This window comes from Ranitomeya imitator, chromosome 6, assembly GCF_032444005.1.
Source record: "Ranitomeya imitator isolate aRanImi1 chromosome 6, aRanImi1.pri, whole genome shotgun sequence".
Taxonomy (NCBI): Eukaryota; Metazoa; Chordata; class Amphibia; order Anura; family Dendrobatidae; genus Ranitomeya; species Ranitomeya imitator.
Window position 1 is genome coordinate 20052309 of NC_091287.1, and position 19709 is coordinate 20072017.

General features: G+C 47.0%; 1 protein-coding gene across 1 annotated transcript in view; it reads right to left on the reverse strand.

The window, feature by feature from the left end:
- Nucleotides 1-93: 93 nt before the first annotated feature.
- Nucleotides 94-19709, reverse strand: part of TSPAN13 (tetraspanin 13) — a 39401-nt gene continuing 19785 nt past the window's right edge. The window contains exons 2-6 of the mRNA XM_069729290.1: nucleotides 11624-11791; nucleotides 7568-7648; nucleotides 7312-7425; nucleotides 5185-5295; nucleotides 94-4852 (exon numbers count right to left, since the gene is read on the reverse strand). Of these exons, the coding sequence (XP_069585391.1) occupies nucleotides 4778-4852; nucleotides 5185-5295; nucleotides 7312-7425; nucleotides 7568-7648; nucleotides 11624-11791 (549 nt within the window). The 3' untranslated portion in view covers nucleotides 94-4777. The remainder of the gene's footprint in view (nucleotides 4853-5184; nucleotides 5296-7311; nucleotides 7426-7567; nucleotides 7649-11623; nucleotides 11792-19709) is intronic.

Genomic DNA, 19709 nt, shown 5'->3' on the forward strand with positions numbered 1-19709 from the left:
TTAAAGGGACAAAGTCTCAGGAGCCACAAATGACTTTATACGACCATCACAACGGGTAAGGAGCCCAAGGAATGCAATGAAGACACGTGCCACTTATTGATTTATTTTTATTTTATTTTTTACCAGTCATTTCTGCAGTGCAAATCAAGATCTGTAACTAAAAAAAAAAAAAAAAATCCATATTCACAGCATTAAAACTGGACATAACACCCACAATAATATGTGAACTGAAATACAAAGACATTCTCAGCATGAAAATAAGACAATAAGGGAGTGATGATGGGGGTAGTAGTTGTGACGATGGTCTGCTGTACAGCGAGGTCTCTTGTCCATGCAATGTCCCATCATCACCCCTGTATGGAGATCCATCACATACAATAGACCAGGTCTGGGTCACGGAAGAGAAGAGTGGTCTCCCCAACTGTTGGGAAACTACAACTCCCAGCAACGGTTATGCTTTAAGCGGTGATCAAGGGCATCAATTAAAGTCTGAACTGGGGCAAATTTTTTATTTTTTAAACATATTAAAAAAGGTGCACCTTCCTTTATCACTTTACTGTAAAAAAAATAAAAAAATAAAATAAATTATTTGGACCATTTTTCTAATTTCATTGATACAGCTCCCGAGCTCCATTTCTTTTGCTGCCTTCTCATAATTTCCCACACATGACATACCCTATTTTCACCACTAGAGGGCAATCTGTGCACAACAGAATGTGACTAGTTGCTGTTGTTGCCCCCTAGTGGCAACGAGAGGAAACTGAAATCCTAAAGCAATGGAGTGTTATCAAAGTATATAAGGAGAGCGATCCAAATCATTTAGTCTGCTGCTTCACTTTAACAATTTGTAACACTCGAGTCAGGAAATTGCAGACATATTATATAAAAAGGGGTTATTTTCTACCATACTTGTCCTCAGGCTGTGCCTTATTCACGTGAATGGGAATGAGTTGCAATACCTAGCCTAGCCTGAAAAAGAGAGGGGCGCTGTTTCTGTTAATACACTTCTGCTGTAGACTGGAATGGGGTCAAATCATGGCGTCAATGCAACGATAAGAACCCTAAAAACTTTTACAGCTTAGGAAGGGTTTTATGACTATAGTGATACATGGAAAATAACACAATGGTGTCCCCTATAAAGAAAACCAACATTCCACTCTTACTCCGCTTCCCTTAATGCTGCACAGGGAAGGTCACCGGAATTCATCGCCGTCCCCGTAAGTCTTGTAAGATTTTGTCAAGGAGAAGATGGCCTCCAAAGTAGTGTGAATATTATCTCATCTAAATCAGTGCAATGTGTATGTCTAAGCCTACCGAGTATTCGGGGGATCAGCTGGGGGGGCTGAAGAGTCCAGAAGGGATTATGAAGGTTAGAACACATATCGGCAGTGTTATTAGTGTGAAATAACAGATTTCAGTCTAATGCAGTTCCTCGGGGGCGGAGCATACGCTGAGCAGACAATGCACTGTGTGGAATACAGTATTAGAGTTCTGTTAAGCGAGGGCGGAGACTTTGTATTTTCACAAGTTTTTGCTAATTTTGGAAATCCAAAACATCATGAACAAATTCAAATAAAGCAGCAGGAACCACATGGTGTCATAAAAACCAGTGATTGTCACCAGTCCTCAAATGTCCTAGAAATTAGATTTTAGATTATTTTACAGTAGATTCAAAGTTAATAAAAGTATTTTGCATTTATTTTTTCACCATTTACAAAAATGAAAATGAGCCATTGAAACAAATGACACATATGAAGCAATGGTGCGCCGCTGCCGAGTGCTCTACTTTCCAGTGCTCAGCTCACAGGCGCCACCACTGTCTTACACAGGTATTACAGTCCATTTTCCCTTCACCTTCCAGGGTTTTATCGATAAGCAGTGGAATTTCTGACTATTGGGAGGGAAATGAGAACAGAGGTGTCATAAAGCCCCGGGGTTCCAAATCTGTGCCTCCCAACAACTGATAATGCCATGTTCACTTACCAACTCTTAAAAAGGCACCAAATTGGGATTTTTCATTTCCCATGGACCACTAAGGACCCCCATTAATACCCGATTTTTATGTGTGGTTTACATAAATAAAGTCATCGGACTGTCCTAATTGGGACTACTGCCAAGTAAGCAAATGCCCAGTATGGACCTCAGCAACTAAAGTTGTGACCCTGGAAGAGATCAAAAACTGGTCTGTGCACTAAGAAGAGGCAGTCCAGTGTACAGTGGCATGTACAAGTTTTGGCAAAATTGCTGTTATTACGAACAGTTGAGCAAGTTGAAGTGATCTCTAAAAGGGCTAAAGTTACAGATGACACATTTGCCTTATTTTAGGCAAAAAAAAAAATCAAATTATATATATATACGGTATATATATATCAGTCTGAAAATGGTGGAGGCTACAATGCAGGAGAAGGCTATAACAAGAAAGGAAAGCATTTTCAAGTTGCCCTTTCCTCAGTTAGAAATGTAATTAAGAAATGGCCGTTACCAGGAACAGTGGAGGTCAAGATAATGTCTAGAAGACCAAGCAAAATTTCAGTGAGCTGCTCATAGTATTGCTAGAGAGCCAAAGCAGGACCCCAGATTGACTGCAAAAGACTTTCAGAAAGATTTATCAGACTCTGGAGCTGTGGTACATTGTTCTACTGTTCAGAGACACCTGCACAAATATGGCCTTCATGGAAGAGTCATCAGAAGAAAACCTCTCCTGCATCTTCACCATACAATTCAGCGCCAGAAGTATGCAAAAGAAAGTCTAAATAACCCTGCGTTTTGGAAACAAGTCCTGTGGACCGATGAGGTTAATAGAACTCTTTGGCCATAATGATCACAAGTATGAGTGTAGAAAAAAGGGCAGAGAATTTCAGGAAAAAGAAAATCTCGCCAACCATTAAGCATGGGGGGATCAATCATGCTTTCAGGTTGTGCTGCAGCCAATGTCACAGGGAACATTTCTCGGGTAGAGGGAAGAATGTTGAAATTTCATTGAATCCAAATTCTTGATGCAAACGTAACACATCTGTAAAAAAGCTGAAGGTGAGAAAAGGAAGAGGATGGCTTCTACAAATGGATAATGATCCTAAACACACGTCACAATCCACAATAGATGACCTCAAAAGGCACAAGCTGAAGGTTTTACAATGGCCCTCACAGACCCCTGATCTGATCATCATTGAAAATCTGTGGCTAGATCTCAAAATAGCGGAGGATGCAAGACGGCCCCGAAATCTCACAGAACGGGAGGAATTCGCCAAGGAAGAATGGAGGAAAATCCCTCAAATAAGAACTGAAAACACTCGTCTGGCTGCAAAAAGCGTTTACAAGCTGTGAGACTCTCAAAAGGGGGAGATACTAGGTACTAACCATGCAGGGTGCCCAAACTTTTGCATCGGCCTATTTTCCTTGCAATTATTATAATATAAAACATAAGATATATATATGTAGAGATTTTATTTTTCTTTATGTTTTTTTTGCCTAAAGTACATAGGAAATGTGTCATCTACAACTTTAGGCCTCTTGGAGATCATTTCATCGTCCACTTGTTTAACTGTTCACATTAGCAGTAATTCTGACCAGGGGGTGCCCAAACTTTTACATGCGACTGCATAGAATACAGGTCGTCCAGTCACCACTACTGGACACATAGGTACATGGAATAGGATGGCGGTCACAAAAGGGACAGAAAAAACAAGAAAGTCTGTGTACTAAGAGGTGGCAGTCCAGTGTATAGCACATAGGATATCCGGCAACCACCACTGTATATCGAGGCACACGGACTAAGATGGTGGTCAGAGGGACAGCCCTAAAACAGATCTGTGAAGATCCGGTGACCACCCCTGTACATCTAGGCACACGGAGTACGACGTGGTCACACATGGGCGGAACAAAGACAAGTCTGTGTACTAAGAAGAGGCAGTTCAGTGTATAGCATATAGGATATCCGGTGACCACCACTGAACATCGAGGCATACGGACTAAGATGGTGGTCAGAGGGACAGCCCTAAAACAAATCTGTGGAGATCCGGTGACCACCCCTGTACATCTAGGCACACGGAGTACGACGTGGTCACACATGGGCGGAACAAAGACAAGTCTGTGTACTAAGAAGAGGCAGTCCAGTGTATAGCATACAACACTTACAGTCACCACCGCTGTACACGGCAGCTGAGACTCAAACACCCGGCACTAATTGGCTATAATATTAGTCACAGACCCGATCAATACTCATCCCACTGCCCGAGTGCAGGGACCGCAGGGGATTTAGGTCTCGCCACTCACATTGCACAGTCGCAGCGCCCGCTCCGGATAAATGATTGGTGGGACCCGTTATGATGAAATGCAAGTTACCATCCAGAAATATTTGCCTTAATACCTTAGAACTTGGACGAAAATGATGCCCCTCCCCCCCCAACCCACAAATTAAACTGGTAAGACCCCCGCGCCCCCAACACAAATATAGGAGGAGTGTAAATTATACAGGAACGACGACGTAATACTCATATAATAGATCGCTGATCTTAGAAGGCTGCAGCCAGTTCCAGATTTGGGTTTTCTTGTTATTTTATCAATAGTTACTTTTGCTTTTTATCAAGTCTTTTGTGTTTTATTTCTTCCTTTGAGCTTTTGACTTAAACATTATTATTTTACATCTCATTTAAAAAGGAGGGAAAAAAAAAAAAATGAAAGAAGTTTAGTCCTTCAAAACAAAACCAACCACAGCAATCAGAGGAGCTGCAGAGTATTCCACAAAAAAGGGAGAGAGTCTTAGAAAAAGGGATTTCAATCAAAGAAACGCGCTGGGGTTGGCCCGAGGGTCCTTCTGGTTCCTGTATCTGTAAGTCAACCAAACGCCAAGGATCTAGAAAAAAATAAAAATAAATTAAAAGTTCAAGTTTCTTCAAGACATTGTTTTTCAGTACAATGTTCTGCCCAATGGAGGCTGCTGGAGTCACAGGACACCCAGAAATAAAGATCAGCTCCCGTTGGTGGGGACGGGTACCAGGTACAGCTATAATCATCAGCGCAAAAAATGGAAAGAATAAACTACGAGAGAAGATCGTCAGATGTCTGCCGATCACAGACAAAGGGGAGGAGCTGCAGAGAGGAGGAGTCAGGATATTTGCATTTTCTGGGTGTAGCAGCCATCAGATCTTAGAAAATAAAACTGAACATTTTGCATAACGGACCCACCTCAGTGAAGCTGAAGAAAAAGCCGATCCCCCCAACCACTTTTAAGACGTCCTCTGCATGCTCCTCGATGATAGAGCCGCACGTTTTACAGTTCTGGGATACAAAGCAGGCCTGGAAGTGGAGAAATACAGAAAAGAAATCATCTAGCCGCAATTTAGGCAGTCAGGAGATGAAGCCCACCAGACGCAGGCAGCGGGCCCACCAGACGCAGGCAGCGAGCCCACCAGACGCAGGCAGCGGGCCCACCAGACGCAGGCAGCGGGCCCATCAGACGCAGGCAACCGGCCCACCAGACGCAGGCAGCCGGCCCACCAGACGCAGGCAGCCGGCCCACCAGACGCAGGCAGCCGGCCCACCAGACGCAGGCAGCGGGCCCACCAGACGCAGGCAGCGGGCCCACCAGACGCAGGCAGCGGGCCCACCAGACGCAGGCAGCCCATCAGACGCAGGCATCCGGCTCATCAGACGCAGGCAACCGGCCCATCAGACGCAGGCAGCCGGCCCACCAGACGCAGGCAGCCGGCCCACCAGACGCAGGCAGCCGGCCCACCAGACGCAGGCAGCCGGCCCACCAGACGCAGGCAGCGGGCCCACCAGACGCAGGCAGCGGGCCCACCAGACGCAGGCAGCGGGCCCACCAGACGCAGGCAGCGAGCCCACCAGACGCAGGCAGCGGGCCCACCAGACGCAGGCAGCGAGCCCACCAGACGCAGGCAGCGGGCCCACCAGACGCAGGCAGCGGGCCCACCAGACGCAGGCAGCGGGCCCACCAGACGCAGGCAGCGGGCCCACCAGACGCAGGCAGCCCATCAGATGCAGGCATCCGGCTCATCAGACGCAGGCAACCGGCCCATCAGACGCAGGCAGCCGGCCCACCAGACGCAGGCAGCCGGCCCACCAGACGCAGGCAGCCGGCCCACCAGACGCAGGCAGCCGGCCCACCAGACGCAGGCAGCCGGCCCACCAGACGCAGGCAGCCGGCCCACCAGACGCAGGCAGCCCATCAGACGCAGGCAGCCGGCCCATCAGACGCAGGCAACCGGCCCATCAGACGCAGGCAACCGGCCCACCAGACGCAGGCAGCCGGCCCATCAGACGCAGGCAGCCCATCAGACGCAGGCACCCGGCCCATCAGACGCAGGCAGCCGGCCCACCAGACGCAGGCAGCCCATCAGACGCAGGCAGCCGGCCCACCAGACGCAGGCAGCCCATCAGACGCAGGCAGCCGGCCCACCAGACGCAGGCAGCCGGCCCACCAGACGCAGGCAGCCGGCCCACCAGACGCAGGCAGCCCATCAGACGCAGGCAGCCGGCCCATCAGACGCAGGCAACCGGCCCATCAGACGCAGGCAACCGGCCCACCAGACGCAGGCAGCCGGCCCATCAGACGCAGGCAGCCGGCCCATCAGACGCAGGCAGCCGGCCCACCAGACGCAGGCAGCCGGCCCATCAGACGCAGGCAGCCGGCCCATCAGACGCAGGCAGCCGGCCCACCAGACGCAGGCAGCCCATCAGACGCAGGCACCCGGCCCATCAGACGCAGGCAACCGGCCCACCAGACGCAGGCAGCCGGCCCATCAGACGCAGGCAGCCGGCCCATCAGACGCAGGCAGCCGGCCCATCAGACGCAGGCAGCCGGCCCACCAGACGCAGGCAGCCCATCAGACGCAGGCACCCGGCCCATCAGACGCAGGCAGCCGGCCCATCAGACGCAGGCAGCCGGCCCATCAGACGCAGGCAGCCGGCCCATCAGACGCAGGCAGCCGGCCCATCAGACGCAGGCAGCCGGCCCACCAGACGCAGGCAGCCGGCCCATCAGACGCAGGCAGCCGGCCCATCAGACGCAGGCAGCCGGCCCACCAGACGCAGGCAGCCCATCAGACGCAGGCACCCGGCCCATCAGACGCAGGCAGCCGGCCCATCAGACGCAGGCAGCCGGCCCATCAGACGCAGGCAGCCGGCCCATCAGACGCAGGCAGCCGGCCCACCAGACGCAGGCAGCCGGCCCATCAGACGCAGGCAGCCGGCCCATCAGACGCAGGCAGCCGGCCCATCAGACGCAGGCAGCCCATCAGACGCAGGCAGCCGGCCCACCAGACGCAGGCAGCCGCTCCTGCATACACTTACCGCAGGGCAAGTGTCGTTCTTATCGAAGTAATGAAATCCGCAGCAGTTGAAGTTTTTCTCAATGTCGTCTTTCGCGGTCACCGTGTGGTTCCACCCGACTTCCAAAAGCTCATTCTACAGAAGAAGAAGGGGGGAGGGGGAATTCATGAAAATCTAGAACCTTGTAGACCAGTTTAATGACGAGTGCGGCCCGGGCTTCATCTTCCAGGGCGGCCATTTACAATATGACGATTAGAGATAAATAATAAATCATCACCTGCTGCTGACGGTTTAATGCCAGAGAAGCACACGACACCGAGAACTGGACGACAAACACCAAGAAGAGGATGATCATGTACTGAGCGCAGAGTCAAGGATGGGATTCATTATCTATGAACGTCTTGTGTCACCAGGGGCAACGATAAAAGTTTATGAACCTCACATTATTCCACCAAATGTTACAGATTAGACAATCGTCTGTGAGCCGAACCCGTCAGATGCACAGAACTCATCCTTGTAGTTTGCAACAATGTATCAGAGCAGGTACAGTGCATCCGTCTGGAGCTCGAGCAGATACAACTGTAACAAACCCTCAGCTGTGAGAAGCAGGGGGTCTGTGCAGACTGTCAGCAATGTTTCTATCTGAACTCTTTTCCTTTTGTTACATTTGGATCCAGTCCAATTATTCAGATATTTGTGTGCGTTAGAAATAACTTTTTAACGTTGTACGAAAAATAGAATATTTTACGCTTTTATTCAATTAAGATTTTTTTTTCTATTTTTTTTTTATGATTTACCTAGTCTCCTTTCAAAAGATCAAATCAATAAATAATTAAATGACTTTTGGGGGACATGCGATCACTTTGTAATTGATGAGGAGCCGATCACCACCAATTTCAAGGATTTTATTTACGGTATTTTTAATTTTTTTTTTTTAGGGTTGCGTGAGCAGCTGTGCGAGGGTCTTAATAACATGGTCCTATGACCCGTCACCCAGTGATCGCGCCATCGCCAGGCCCATACATGAGCCATCGACAGGGCAGAAGTGATCAATGACAGTTTTTGCCGTCTTTTGGAGCACGCGATCTACAGCTGCAGGTATTTTTGGGGGTCCCCATAGAATTCCACAGTAGACAGGTCTATGGTCAGTCATTAAGAGGGTCCAAGATTACAAACCCATGAATGCCTTGTTCCAATAACAGCGCCACGCATGTCTACAGGATGGGTTCGGTATTGCACCTCAGCTCCAATAAAGTAATTTTCGATACCAGAAATAACCTGTGCACTAAGGGGCGCTGTTTTTTGAAAAAAAAAAAAAAAGCCATGTTTTTCCTGGCATAAGGTTGTGATATAGATCTCCCGACCACCTACCCCTATACCAGCCCCCTCCCCCGTCTGGAGGAATGGCTGTCTGGCACCCGGCGCTGTGTGCATTGTACCTGCAGCTGCTCCCACTAACCAAACAGCGCGACATAATGACAAGGTGACTCAGGGCCGCACCTCACGTCCGCGCCGCCCGGGGCCGGTCACACGTGTTGTACGGAGTCTCTGAGGGATTTCTGTAAATGTTCATTGTAGCAGATATGGCGGTATTGTCTGAGAGTGTAACAATATATACACAGCGGGATCGTACCGCCACACAGTGCCGACCGCACGGGGCAGAGGGGAAAACTGAATGGGGTGTCCCGGTATTAGATGATGTATCACAGGGCGATGCCACGAATGTATGCGCCATAGTGGTATGACGTGAGACCCCCATGTACCTAAAAATGACACAGGGTTGGCGTAGTACAACATCACAATGTCAGCTCAGCGGCAGGGTCAGCACCTGGCAAGCAGGAGGGCCCACTCGCTGTCAGGGACACTGGCATACTATGGGGTCCTGGTGCCAACACCCACGAGGGAGCCCTTCCCCCGCTTGCATCACTTACCTCTCCGCGTTCCTTCGCCCAGTGTGCGTATATGGGGCCCAGCATATATGGAGCCAGGGCCGCCATCAGGGCATTACTGCTCTCACTGGCATATGGGCCTGGACTGAGGGCGCAGGTTCAGTTTAAAAATCTATTGCCACAAGGGCCGGCATGGCCATAAAAGCCGCCAGCCAATTACTGGCAGGCAGCTGATGTCTGCAGCACGTTGTCGGCCTACGACGTCACGGTCATGCGCCGGCGAGTCCGCGCTTCACATGCACGGAGGAGACTATGCTGCTGGACCGTAGGCTGCTAAGAAGAAAGTGTTTTTTTCCTTTTTCTTTTTTTTTTTTACCGAAAGCGTCAAGCCGCAATATGGGGGCAGGTAAGGCAGGATCGTGAGACGCTGGGGCAGGATCGTGGGACACTGGGGCAGGACGATGGGACGCTGGGGCAGGACCATGGGACGCTGGGGCAGGACCATGGGACGCTGGGGCAGGACCATGGGACGCTGGGGCAGGACCATGGGACACACGGGGCAAAATCATGGGACACACGGGGCAGGATCAAGTGACCGATGGAGCAATCACTGCTCTAGATAACTTATTTTCTGAAGAGACAAGTCCTGACTGGAAGAAGTGATGGTGGTCTGAGCTGGAGGAAGAAAAGCAAAGATGAAGGACTTCAACTAGAGATGTCAATATGTTATCTAAACACTATATACAGGGGATCCTGTGTATAATATCACTGACTTACTGGTGATCACTGTATTACCTGTACACTGACACCCTATATTAAAACAACCTGCAGCTGGGGGGAAGCAAAGATTTTCTGAAAGGGGACCACCCTTTCAGTCCAAGGTTACTGAATGCAAAAATAAAAATAAATAAAAATCTACCTGTAGCCACCACTAGAGGGAGCTCACGACATATAGATTTATACAGCCACCACTAGGAGGAGCTCACTACATGCAAATTTATACAGCCACCACTAGAAGGAGCTCACTACATGCAAATTTATACAGCCACCACTAGGGGGAGCCCACTACATGCAAATGTATACAGTCACCACTAGGGATTGATCGTGACATTTAAATTTTTACAGTTCCTATTGTGTTAGTTCCTCCTAGTGGCATATGCAGCTAGTGTTTTGAAAGATGTCTCAGTAGCCAGAGAACTTTTCTAAATGTTTTCACATTACTCCCCTAAGCTTAAAATGTATCTATATTTTATGTGATACCAACACAACGTAAGAAGTATTTGTTTTGTGAGTCAGTACTTTGTAGGACCACTTTTCGCTGTAATCACTGCTGCAGTCTTTTGGGGTCTGTCTCTTCCAGCTTTGCACGTCTAGAGGTGACGTTTTGACCCTTCTTTGCCCCCCTCGCTCAGTGAGATTGGATGGAGACGTCTGTGATCAGTAATTTTCACATCTCGTCACAGATTCTCTTGGATTTGGGTCTGGACTGTAACTGGGCCGTTCAAAACACATGAATTTGCTCTGATCTAAACTCACCATGGTAGGTCTGGCAGGATGTTTAGAGTCACTGTCCTGCTGGATGGTGATCCTTCACCCCAGTCTCAGGTCTTTTGCAGCCTCTAACAGGTTTTCCTCCAGGATTGCCCTGTATTAAGCTCCATCCATCTTCCCATCAACTTTGACCAGCTTCCCTGCCCCTGCTGATGAAAAGCCTCCCCACAGCAGGGTGCTGCCACCACCATGTTTGATGGCGAGGATGATGTTTCCAGAGTGTTGTGCAGTGTTAGTTTTCCAACACACAAAGCGGTTTACATTTAACCCCCAAAGTTCTCCTTTGATCTCTTCTGACCAGCGCTCCTCCTTCCACATGCTCGCTGTTTCTCCTACATGGCATGTGGAGAAAGATCAAGCAATTTTGGAAAGAAAAAAGGGGCAAAAATTTCAGCCGATAGGTGTGCAACGCTGGTAGAGACAGCCCCAAAAGTGTTGCAGCAGTAATTGCAGCGAACGGTGGTCCTACAAAGTATCCGACTACAGGGGGGGGGGGGGGAGGGGGGATGAACACAAATGCACGCCAATTTTCAGATTTATATTTTTAAAATAATTAGAAAACCCAAGTGTCATTTCGTTTACACTTCACAAATACTTACTACTTTGTGTTGGGATCACAAAAAGTCCCAATAAAATATATCTAAGTTGTGGGTGTAATGTAAAAAAAAAAAAAAAATGTGAAAAAGTTCACGGGGTATGAAGACTTCACGGCACAGTATAGTCATTGGCTTCAGTGAATAATTACGTTCCGATAACGCCGCCGAGTCATTGTAACCTTAGGATTTAGGTCGACACCTCGGTTGCAGAAAGTCCTGACACCGCATCTGTTCTAGATACTGACGCTATAAAGTTCACACGTTACGAAACATATGAACGTGGAAGAGAAAGGATACAAAGAACAGTAACACCTGGTGATGTTTAATGGCTCCAATTAACCCTATGAGGGCAATGAGGAAGAGGAGGATCCCGACAGCAACAGCGACTCCGACCACTCGCAGGCTGGAGATGAGACCGAACTCAATGCCCCAGGCGGCAACGCCAATCAGCAGGAGGCTGACCATCTAGAAAAGAGCACAGAGAGTTATCCATCTGACTGTAAAGGCTTTTCTGGAATCCTGAAAGGCATATTTGCAAAGTTATGTAGCATTATAAAGAAGGGAGGATAGCTGTATCACTGTTTAAAAGCCATCCCCTGTTAATAAGAAATCCTAGTATTGGGGAACACATTGACTCCATGGAGCGGCACTACGAAGTCCATGGTACTGACGAAGACTGTTGTACTTGGCCTTCTTCATCTCGAGCACCGGTCATAGGTTCCTTTATCCAGGCAAATATGTCATTTATAAGTCTACGTGTCATACATCTTTCCAAAAGTAGGTATACAAGAGGATTTACATTTTTAGAACTTTACCTATCCATGTAAATATTGGTACATTTCGAGTATATGCAGGTAGTATATTCTCAACACTATGTTTATATGCATGGCTCCAACATCTATTTCGCATTGTTTAATTCCTTGGAAATTTAATAAGAATTAAAAAAAAACTAAAAATTCTCAAAACTTTCCATTGCACAAACTGGTATTTCCTGTTCGACAGGTTTCAACAATGAAATGTCAAAAATTGCAATGACACATTCAGCTCTGCTACATCAATCCTGAGCATATGAAGAAATAAAGAAAAGTAAAAACTTCCTTGTTTCCTGGTCTTGTCCAGCGCCGAGCAACGGATTGCTGGGAGTGAGCACATTATGTGGCGGGAGAGGATGTCCTCTTCCCTACAGACATTTCCAGAATTTCCTCTGGAAGAGGATAAAAGAGGGACCAGTAGAGACGTCAGGTTACAGGACGACCCCAAGAGACGCGGTAGTAACAGTCCTACAGCAACAATAGGGCTCCATTCCAAAATCCTCACACGTTGTGTAAACAGCTCCTGTGCAGAACTATGCGTTACCATGGTGACAGACTACACACCTTGTGTAGTCTGATCCTCCTCTCATTTGTTTATATAATAAAAAGTAGTCTGCTGTAGCCACAAAACAGGATTTTTTCTCTCTCTTTTTTTTAATCTGCATCATTGCAGCAAGTTGTAACAGTATAAACACCCTTTAATTAAGAATACATAATGAATAATTAATTATACAGGTCATTTTTACTTCCCTTGTTCTACTTTATATCCACAGGATGTTTTTCCCTCCATTCATACACAGCTAAAGTGAGAATTCTGCTGCTACCAGGGAGTTGTGGAATCAGACACTACAGTCCCCATCATGACTCCGATATAAACCACATACGGGTCGGAACCGTCTCTAGATCACTAGAAGTATTTACAAGTTACTCGGCTTTTCTTCTGTAGATTTTATAAGTGTGAAAAGTTGCCATAAAAAAGTCAAATTCCCCTTTATGGTGAAAGATTGCAGTTATGTTTCTATTTATTTACTGACAAAATGTTCTCATATTGAAAAATATTATAATAAATCAGCGGTAAATCTCCTCCCTGTGGCCAGAGAGAGGGCAGATAGCGCAAAAAGTTCTGAAAGGGAAATGCACCCTGAAATAGCAGAACCCAGCTCACTGCTGTCCGTCAGGGACAATAGACGGCTGTGTCTGACCCCGGAATTACAGCACAAGAAAGCAGCGGCTTAGTCACCGTCCTCAGTCACAAAGGTCATCGGAGGCCGGATCGGCTGCAAATGCCACATTCTGCAGAAATACCAAACTGAAATGGATAAAGAGCAAAAAATGAAGAAAAAAAAAAAAATCTGTCATCCAATGTCGCCCTTAGCCATCCTCTGTCACTCAGGTTTGCACGGATCCTGAATCGCAAATCTGAGCAGAGAAAGTATCACTGCATGATTAGGCAGCTCTGCTACTCAGGACTCTAGGAAAGCTGAGTGAATAAGAATAATAATAAATAATAATAAAACCCTAGTCCATGCCCTCATCATCTCCCGCCTCGACTACTGTAACCTCCTGCTCTGTGGCCTCCCCTCTAACACTCTCGCACCCCTCCAATCTATTCTAAACTCTGCTGCCCGTCTAATCCACCTGTCCCCCCGCTATTCCCCGGCCTCTCCCCTCTGTCAATCCCTTCACTGGCTCCTCATTGCCCAGATACTTCAGTACAAAACACTAACCATGACGTACAAAGTCATCCACAACCTGTCTCCTCCATACATCTGTGACCTCGTCTCCCGGTACTTTCCTGCACGCAACCTCCGATCCTCACAAGATCTCCTCCTCTACTCCCCTCTTATCTCCTCTTCCCACAATCGTATACAAGATTTCTCTCGCGTATCCCCCATACTCTGGAACCCTCTACCACAACACATCAGACTCTCGCCTACCATCGAAACCTTCAAAAAGTTTTTCCTGTACAAGTTCTATCTGCGTTTTTCACCACTGGAATTTGTACCCATGAGGCCTCCTTCACGCGTCCTGCTATTTCCATTACTAATCTCAGGGCTTGGTGTCAGCGCCAGCTGTTGACATCAATCCCACTGCCACCTCACCAGGGCAATCTGGAAGATGCTAAGAGCCAGAATTGGTGCATCTACTGGTTGTACCATTTCTGGAGTGGCTGAAAACTTAACTTATTAGGCTGGGAAGGGGCCAATAGTCATGAACCTTGCCAGCCTAATAATATAAGCCCGCAGCTGTCTTCTTAGACTTTGCTGGTTAATAAAAATAGTGAGGACCCCATATCATTTTAATTATTTTTTTAGGGGCTACACTTTTGAATATCCAGTAAAGGCCAAGCAGACAGCTGTGAGCTGACATTAGCAGGCTGGGAAGATCCATGGTTTTTGACTCCTTATAAGACCAGCTCACAGCTGTCTGCTTTTCCTTAGCTGGTTATTAAAAATAGTGATGACCCCACGCCAATTTCTTCATTTATTTATTTTTAAGCTAAATACATATAGAGTAAACCGTACACACACAACACTAATTATGTAGCTCACAGATATCGATCTATATGTTTGCACATGATCTAAGACCATTTGTATTCCAGTACAGATCACATGAACGGAACACTTTATGTAATCCGTGTGCAGGACATATTGATGTCAGTGCTGCCAGAAGAATTTAAATTTAGTAACATTTTATTCAATTGGAATATTAACTTCTTCAATATGATTTCCATCATTTGCGAAGCAGAGGTTGATGCGCTGTGCAAAATTCGATTTTAGCACATTCATTCTTTATGCGTTACACACTGTGTGATACATGTGGGATTTTCATCGAGTACAAAAGTTATCGCAAATGATAATTCCTATGAGTCCAGAATTTAGGGACACCCTGTAGTCTGCGGAGCTGTTCACATGTACAGGTATTTTTGATGACCGAGTGTTCTGCACAAATTAAATTAGAAATCATCTGGCGCTCAGATCAAAGTTGCAAACGCAAGTCTATAGGTCCATGAAGAAAACCAGACGCCATCCGTGCGCTATTTGTTTTTCCACAGACTGATGGGAGAAGCTGGAGAAACTTCCATCATTTGGGGTTTTTTTTTATCCGAAAAAAAAAACAAAAAAAAACAAACTCTGGAGCAAATTGAAAACGGACGCTGACCAAACTCTGATCAAAAAGACACATGAACTTGGACTGTTTTAGCGTAAGAATAATCACCAATGTCTGAACAAACCTCATCATACAGTTTCTCCCAGAACCTTAAAACTAAAAAAAAAAATAAAAAAATAAAAAAAAAAGAATGAAAGCAAGGACCAAGCGTCATTAGGGTAAGTGCACATGACGACATTTTCAGGCCATCTGAAAAAGCGCTAAAGAAATGCTGTAAAGAATGAACATATTCATCAGAATGTACAAACCAATCGCTGTTCACATGGTCAGACGTCGGAGTTTCTTTTAAACACTTCAGGTTTCCAAAGACACAAAGCTTTAAAAGAAGCGACCGCTCCATTATTGAAGGGACTGCCACATGCAACCCGCTCACCAGGGGCGGACTGGGCCGGGTGGCAGGAATGCATATGCCCCCCGCACTCACCACTGTATACATACAAGTCCAAAAATATATATATGCTGGTGGTGTAGCTGCTGCAAAAACAACTGAACAGACGCCAAAGAAGAGGCTTTAGGAAAAAACCGCCAGCAAAAAATAAAAGTTGACATCGTGTGAACAACCCCTTGAGGAATAAACATCATTTTATTATTTTTATTATTTTATTTCGGACATCAATAGTTTACATGACAATAAGAAACTTTGTAATATATTTTATCAGTGAATTCTGCTTCTTTCTTCTGGACAGATCTTTCACGCTCAATCGATAAGTCAAATACGTAACATCTGTATTGAGTGAAGGCAGAACTACCCATTACAGAGTTAGATAAAAGTCGGAGCTTTCAAAATTAGATGGAGTCAAGGGAGGAGCTGGAGGCAGAAACAAACCTTGTGCTGAACGTGCTCTTGAAATTATTCCATAGAACCTTATGAGCACCAACTGTCATATATCTCAACAATGGGAAAATCTGTCTTCACTGAATACATATTTTACTCGTAAATCGAAAAATTGAGAATTAAAGATCAGTCCAGGTGGAGAAAGAAGCAATTTTCTCTAGTAAGATAGATCAAAGTTCTTATGTTTATGTGTACAATTGTCTGATGAAGTTCTGAACGAAACGTGCGTCGGGGCGGCAAGGCAATCACTGGTGCATACACGTAAGGTCATTTCATTATTTATCTGCCCCTCGTGATTACATTGTGGAAAGTTTACCTGAGATTATTGTGCACCATATTGGAGCTTTAATAACTTATATACTTACACGTCTTCATTACCATCTACTGTCTTCCATGACTAGTGTCCAGCAGCCTCTGGTGCTGTATCTTTCTCTTTATTCTTGGTTTTTAAATTGTTTCAATAAAATATGGTTTTCCAGGCATATATAATAATATTTGGGTTTTTTCCTTTACCCTCCAGCTTTAATTCATTTAGGGGTTCTGGTCGGGAGTCTGTATTTGATGTGGGGGCCTGGTCTGGGGACTGTACTAGTGTAGGAGGTCTGTGATCTGCATTTTAGGGGTATAATGAAAGGGTTTGGGCAATATATACATTTGTGGCATTTCGCACACATGCCCAGGCGGAGGGCAGTGATGGCTGGTACAGCGGTGGTCACCCAGCTTTCCCATGGTCGCCCGGTTATACATCTCTGCTGGATTATTACGACAGGTCCCACCCCGGAGTCTGGCAGAGCCGGGTGATAATGGGATTTGGAAGCTGAACTGTGGAGAGACTGGGGGTCCATCCAGGGGTCTGGGAGATGTACGTTCCCAGGCCGGCACTCGCACTGAGCCCCTCCATGCACCATGGAAAGGCGACACTGATACTTAACCCCTTGTCAAAGCCATTTGTGAATGGGTGACTGAATCATTCAGAGGCATTGACAATGGCTGAATGGTGCGGGCCGTCTCCATGGAAACAACTGCGTGCGCATCCACACATAACGCCAATGCTGGTATTATGGGAACAGAACTGCGAAAAGTGAGGGGAGAACAGAGGAAAACCCTCTCCTGTACCACCGCAGCCATGGAAACGCCATTCTGATCAAAGATGCTGTCACTTGTAGCAACCGGAATGTCACCAAGAACATGCTGATGGATTCCATAGCAACCAAACTATTGTCACAGAGCTGCTAGTGTGACCCATAGCAACCGGAATGTCACCATGAAGATGCTGATGTCGGCTTCCATAGCAACCGGAATGTCACCATGAAGATGCTGATGTCGGCTTCCATAGCAACCAGAATGTCACCATGAAGATGCTGATGTCAGCTTCCATAGCAACCAGAATGTCACCATGAAGATGCTGGTGTCGCCCATAGCAACCAGAATGTTACCATGATGATGCTGGTGTCACCCATAGCAACCAAAATGTGACCATGTAGATGCTTGTGTTACCCATAGCAACCAGAATGCCACCACGAATATGCTGATGGCTGCTTCCATAGTAACCAGAATGTCACCATGAAGATGCTGGTGTCACCCATAGCAACTAGAATGCCACCACGAATATGCTGATGGCTGCTTCCATAGTAACCAGAATGTCACCATGAAGATGCTGGTGTCACCCATAGCAACCAGAATGTCACCATAAAGAGGCTTGTGTCACCCATAGCAACCAGAATGTCACCACGAAGATGCTGGTGTCACCCATAGTAACCAGAGTGTCACCCTAGAGATGCTGGTGCCACCCATAGTAATCAGAATGTCACCAAGAATATGCTGATGGAGGCTTCCATAGCAACCAGAATGTCACCATGAAGATGCTGGTGTCACCCATAGTAACCAGAATGTCACCACGAAGATGCTGGTGTCACCCATAGTAACCAGAGTGTCACCCTAGAGATGCTGGTGCCACCCATAGTAACCAGAATGTCACCCTAGAGATGCTGGTGTCACCCATAGTAACCAGAGTGTCACCCTAGAGATGCTGGTGCCACCCATAGTAACCAGAATGTCACCCTAGAGATGCTGGTGTCACCCATAGTAACCAGAGTGTCACCCTAGAGATGCTGGTGCCACCCATAGTAACCAGAATGTCACCCTAGAGATGCTGGTGCCACCCATAGTAACCAGAGTGTCACCCTAGAGATGCTGGTGTCACCCATAGTAACCAGAGTGTCACCCTAGAGATGCTGGTGCCACCCATAGTAACCAGAATGTCACCCTAGAGATGCTGGTGTCACCCATAGTAACCAGAGTGTCACCCTAGAGATGCTGGTGCCACCCATAGTAACCAGAATGTCACCATGAAGATGCTGATGGAGGCTTCCATAGCAACCAGAATGTCACCATGAAGATGCTGGTGTCACCCATAGTAACCAGAATGTCACCATGATGATGCTGGTGTCACCCATAGTAACCAGAATGTCACCATAAGATGCTGGTGTCACCCATAGTAACCAGAATGTCACCCTAGAGATGCTGGTGTCACCCATAGTAACCAGAATGTCACCATGATGATGCTGGTGTCACCCATAGTAACCAGAATGTCACCATGAAGATGCTGGTGTCACCCATAGTAACCAGAATGTCACCCTAGAGATGCTGGTGTCACCCATAGTAACCAGAATGTCACCATGATGATGCTGGTGTCACCCATAGTAACCAGAATGTCACCCTAGAGATGCTGGTGTCACCCATAGTAACCAGAGTGTCACCCTAGAGATGCTGGTGCCACCCATAGTAACCAGAATGTCACCATGAAGATGCTGATGGAGGCTTCCATAGCAACCAGAATGTCACCATGAAGATGCTGGTGTCACCCATAGTAACCAGAATGTCACCATGATGATGCTGGTGTCACCCATAGTAACCAGAATGTCACCATAAGATGCTGGTGTCACCCATAGTAACCAGAATGTCACCCTAGAGATGCTGGTGCCACCCATAGTAACCAGAGTGTCACCCTAGAGATGCTGGTGCCACCCATAGTAACCAGAATGTCACCCTAGAGATGCTGGTGTCACCCATAGTAACCAGAGTGTCACCCTAGAGATGCTGGTGTCACCCATAGTAACCAGAGTGTCACCCTAGAGATGCTGGTGCCACCCATAGTAACCAGAATGTCACCCTAGAGATGCTGGTGTCACCCATAGTAACCAGAGTGTCACCCTAGAGATGCTGGTGCCACCCATAGTAACCAGAATGTCACCCTAGAGATGCTGGTGTCACCTATAGTAACCAGAGTGTCACCCTAGAGATGCTGGTGCCACCCATAGTAACCAGAATGTCACCATGAAGATGCTGATGGAGGCTTCCATAGCAACCAGAATGTCACCATGAAGATGCTGGTGTCACCCATAGTAACCAGAATGTCACCATGATGATGCTGGTGTCACCCATAGTAACCAGAATGTCACCATAAGATGCTGGTGTCACCCATAGTAACCAGAATGTCACCCTAGAGATGCTGGTGTCACCCATAGTAACCAGAATGTCACCATGATGATGCTGGTGTCACCCA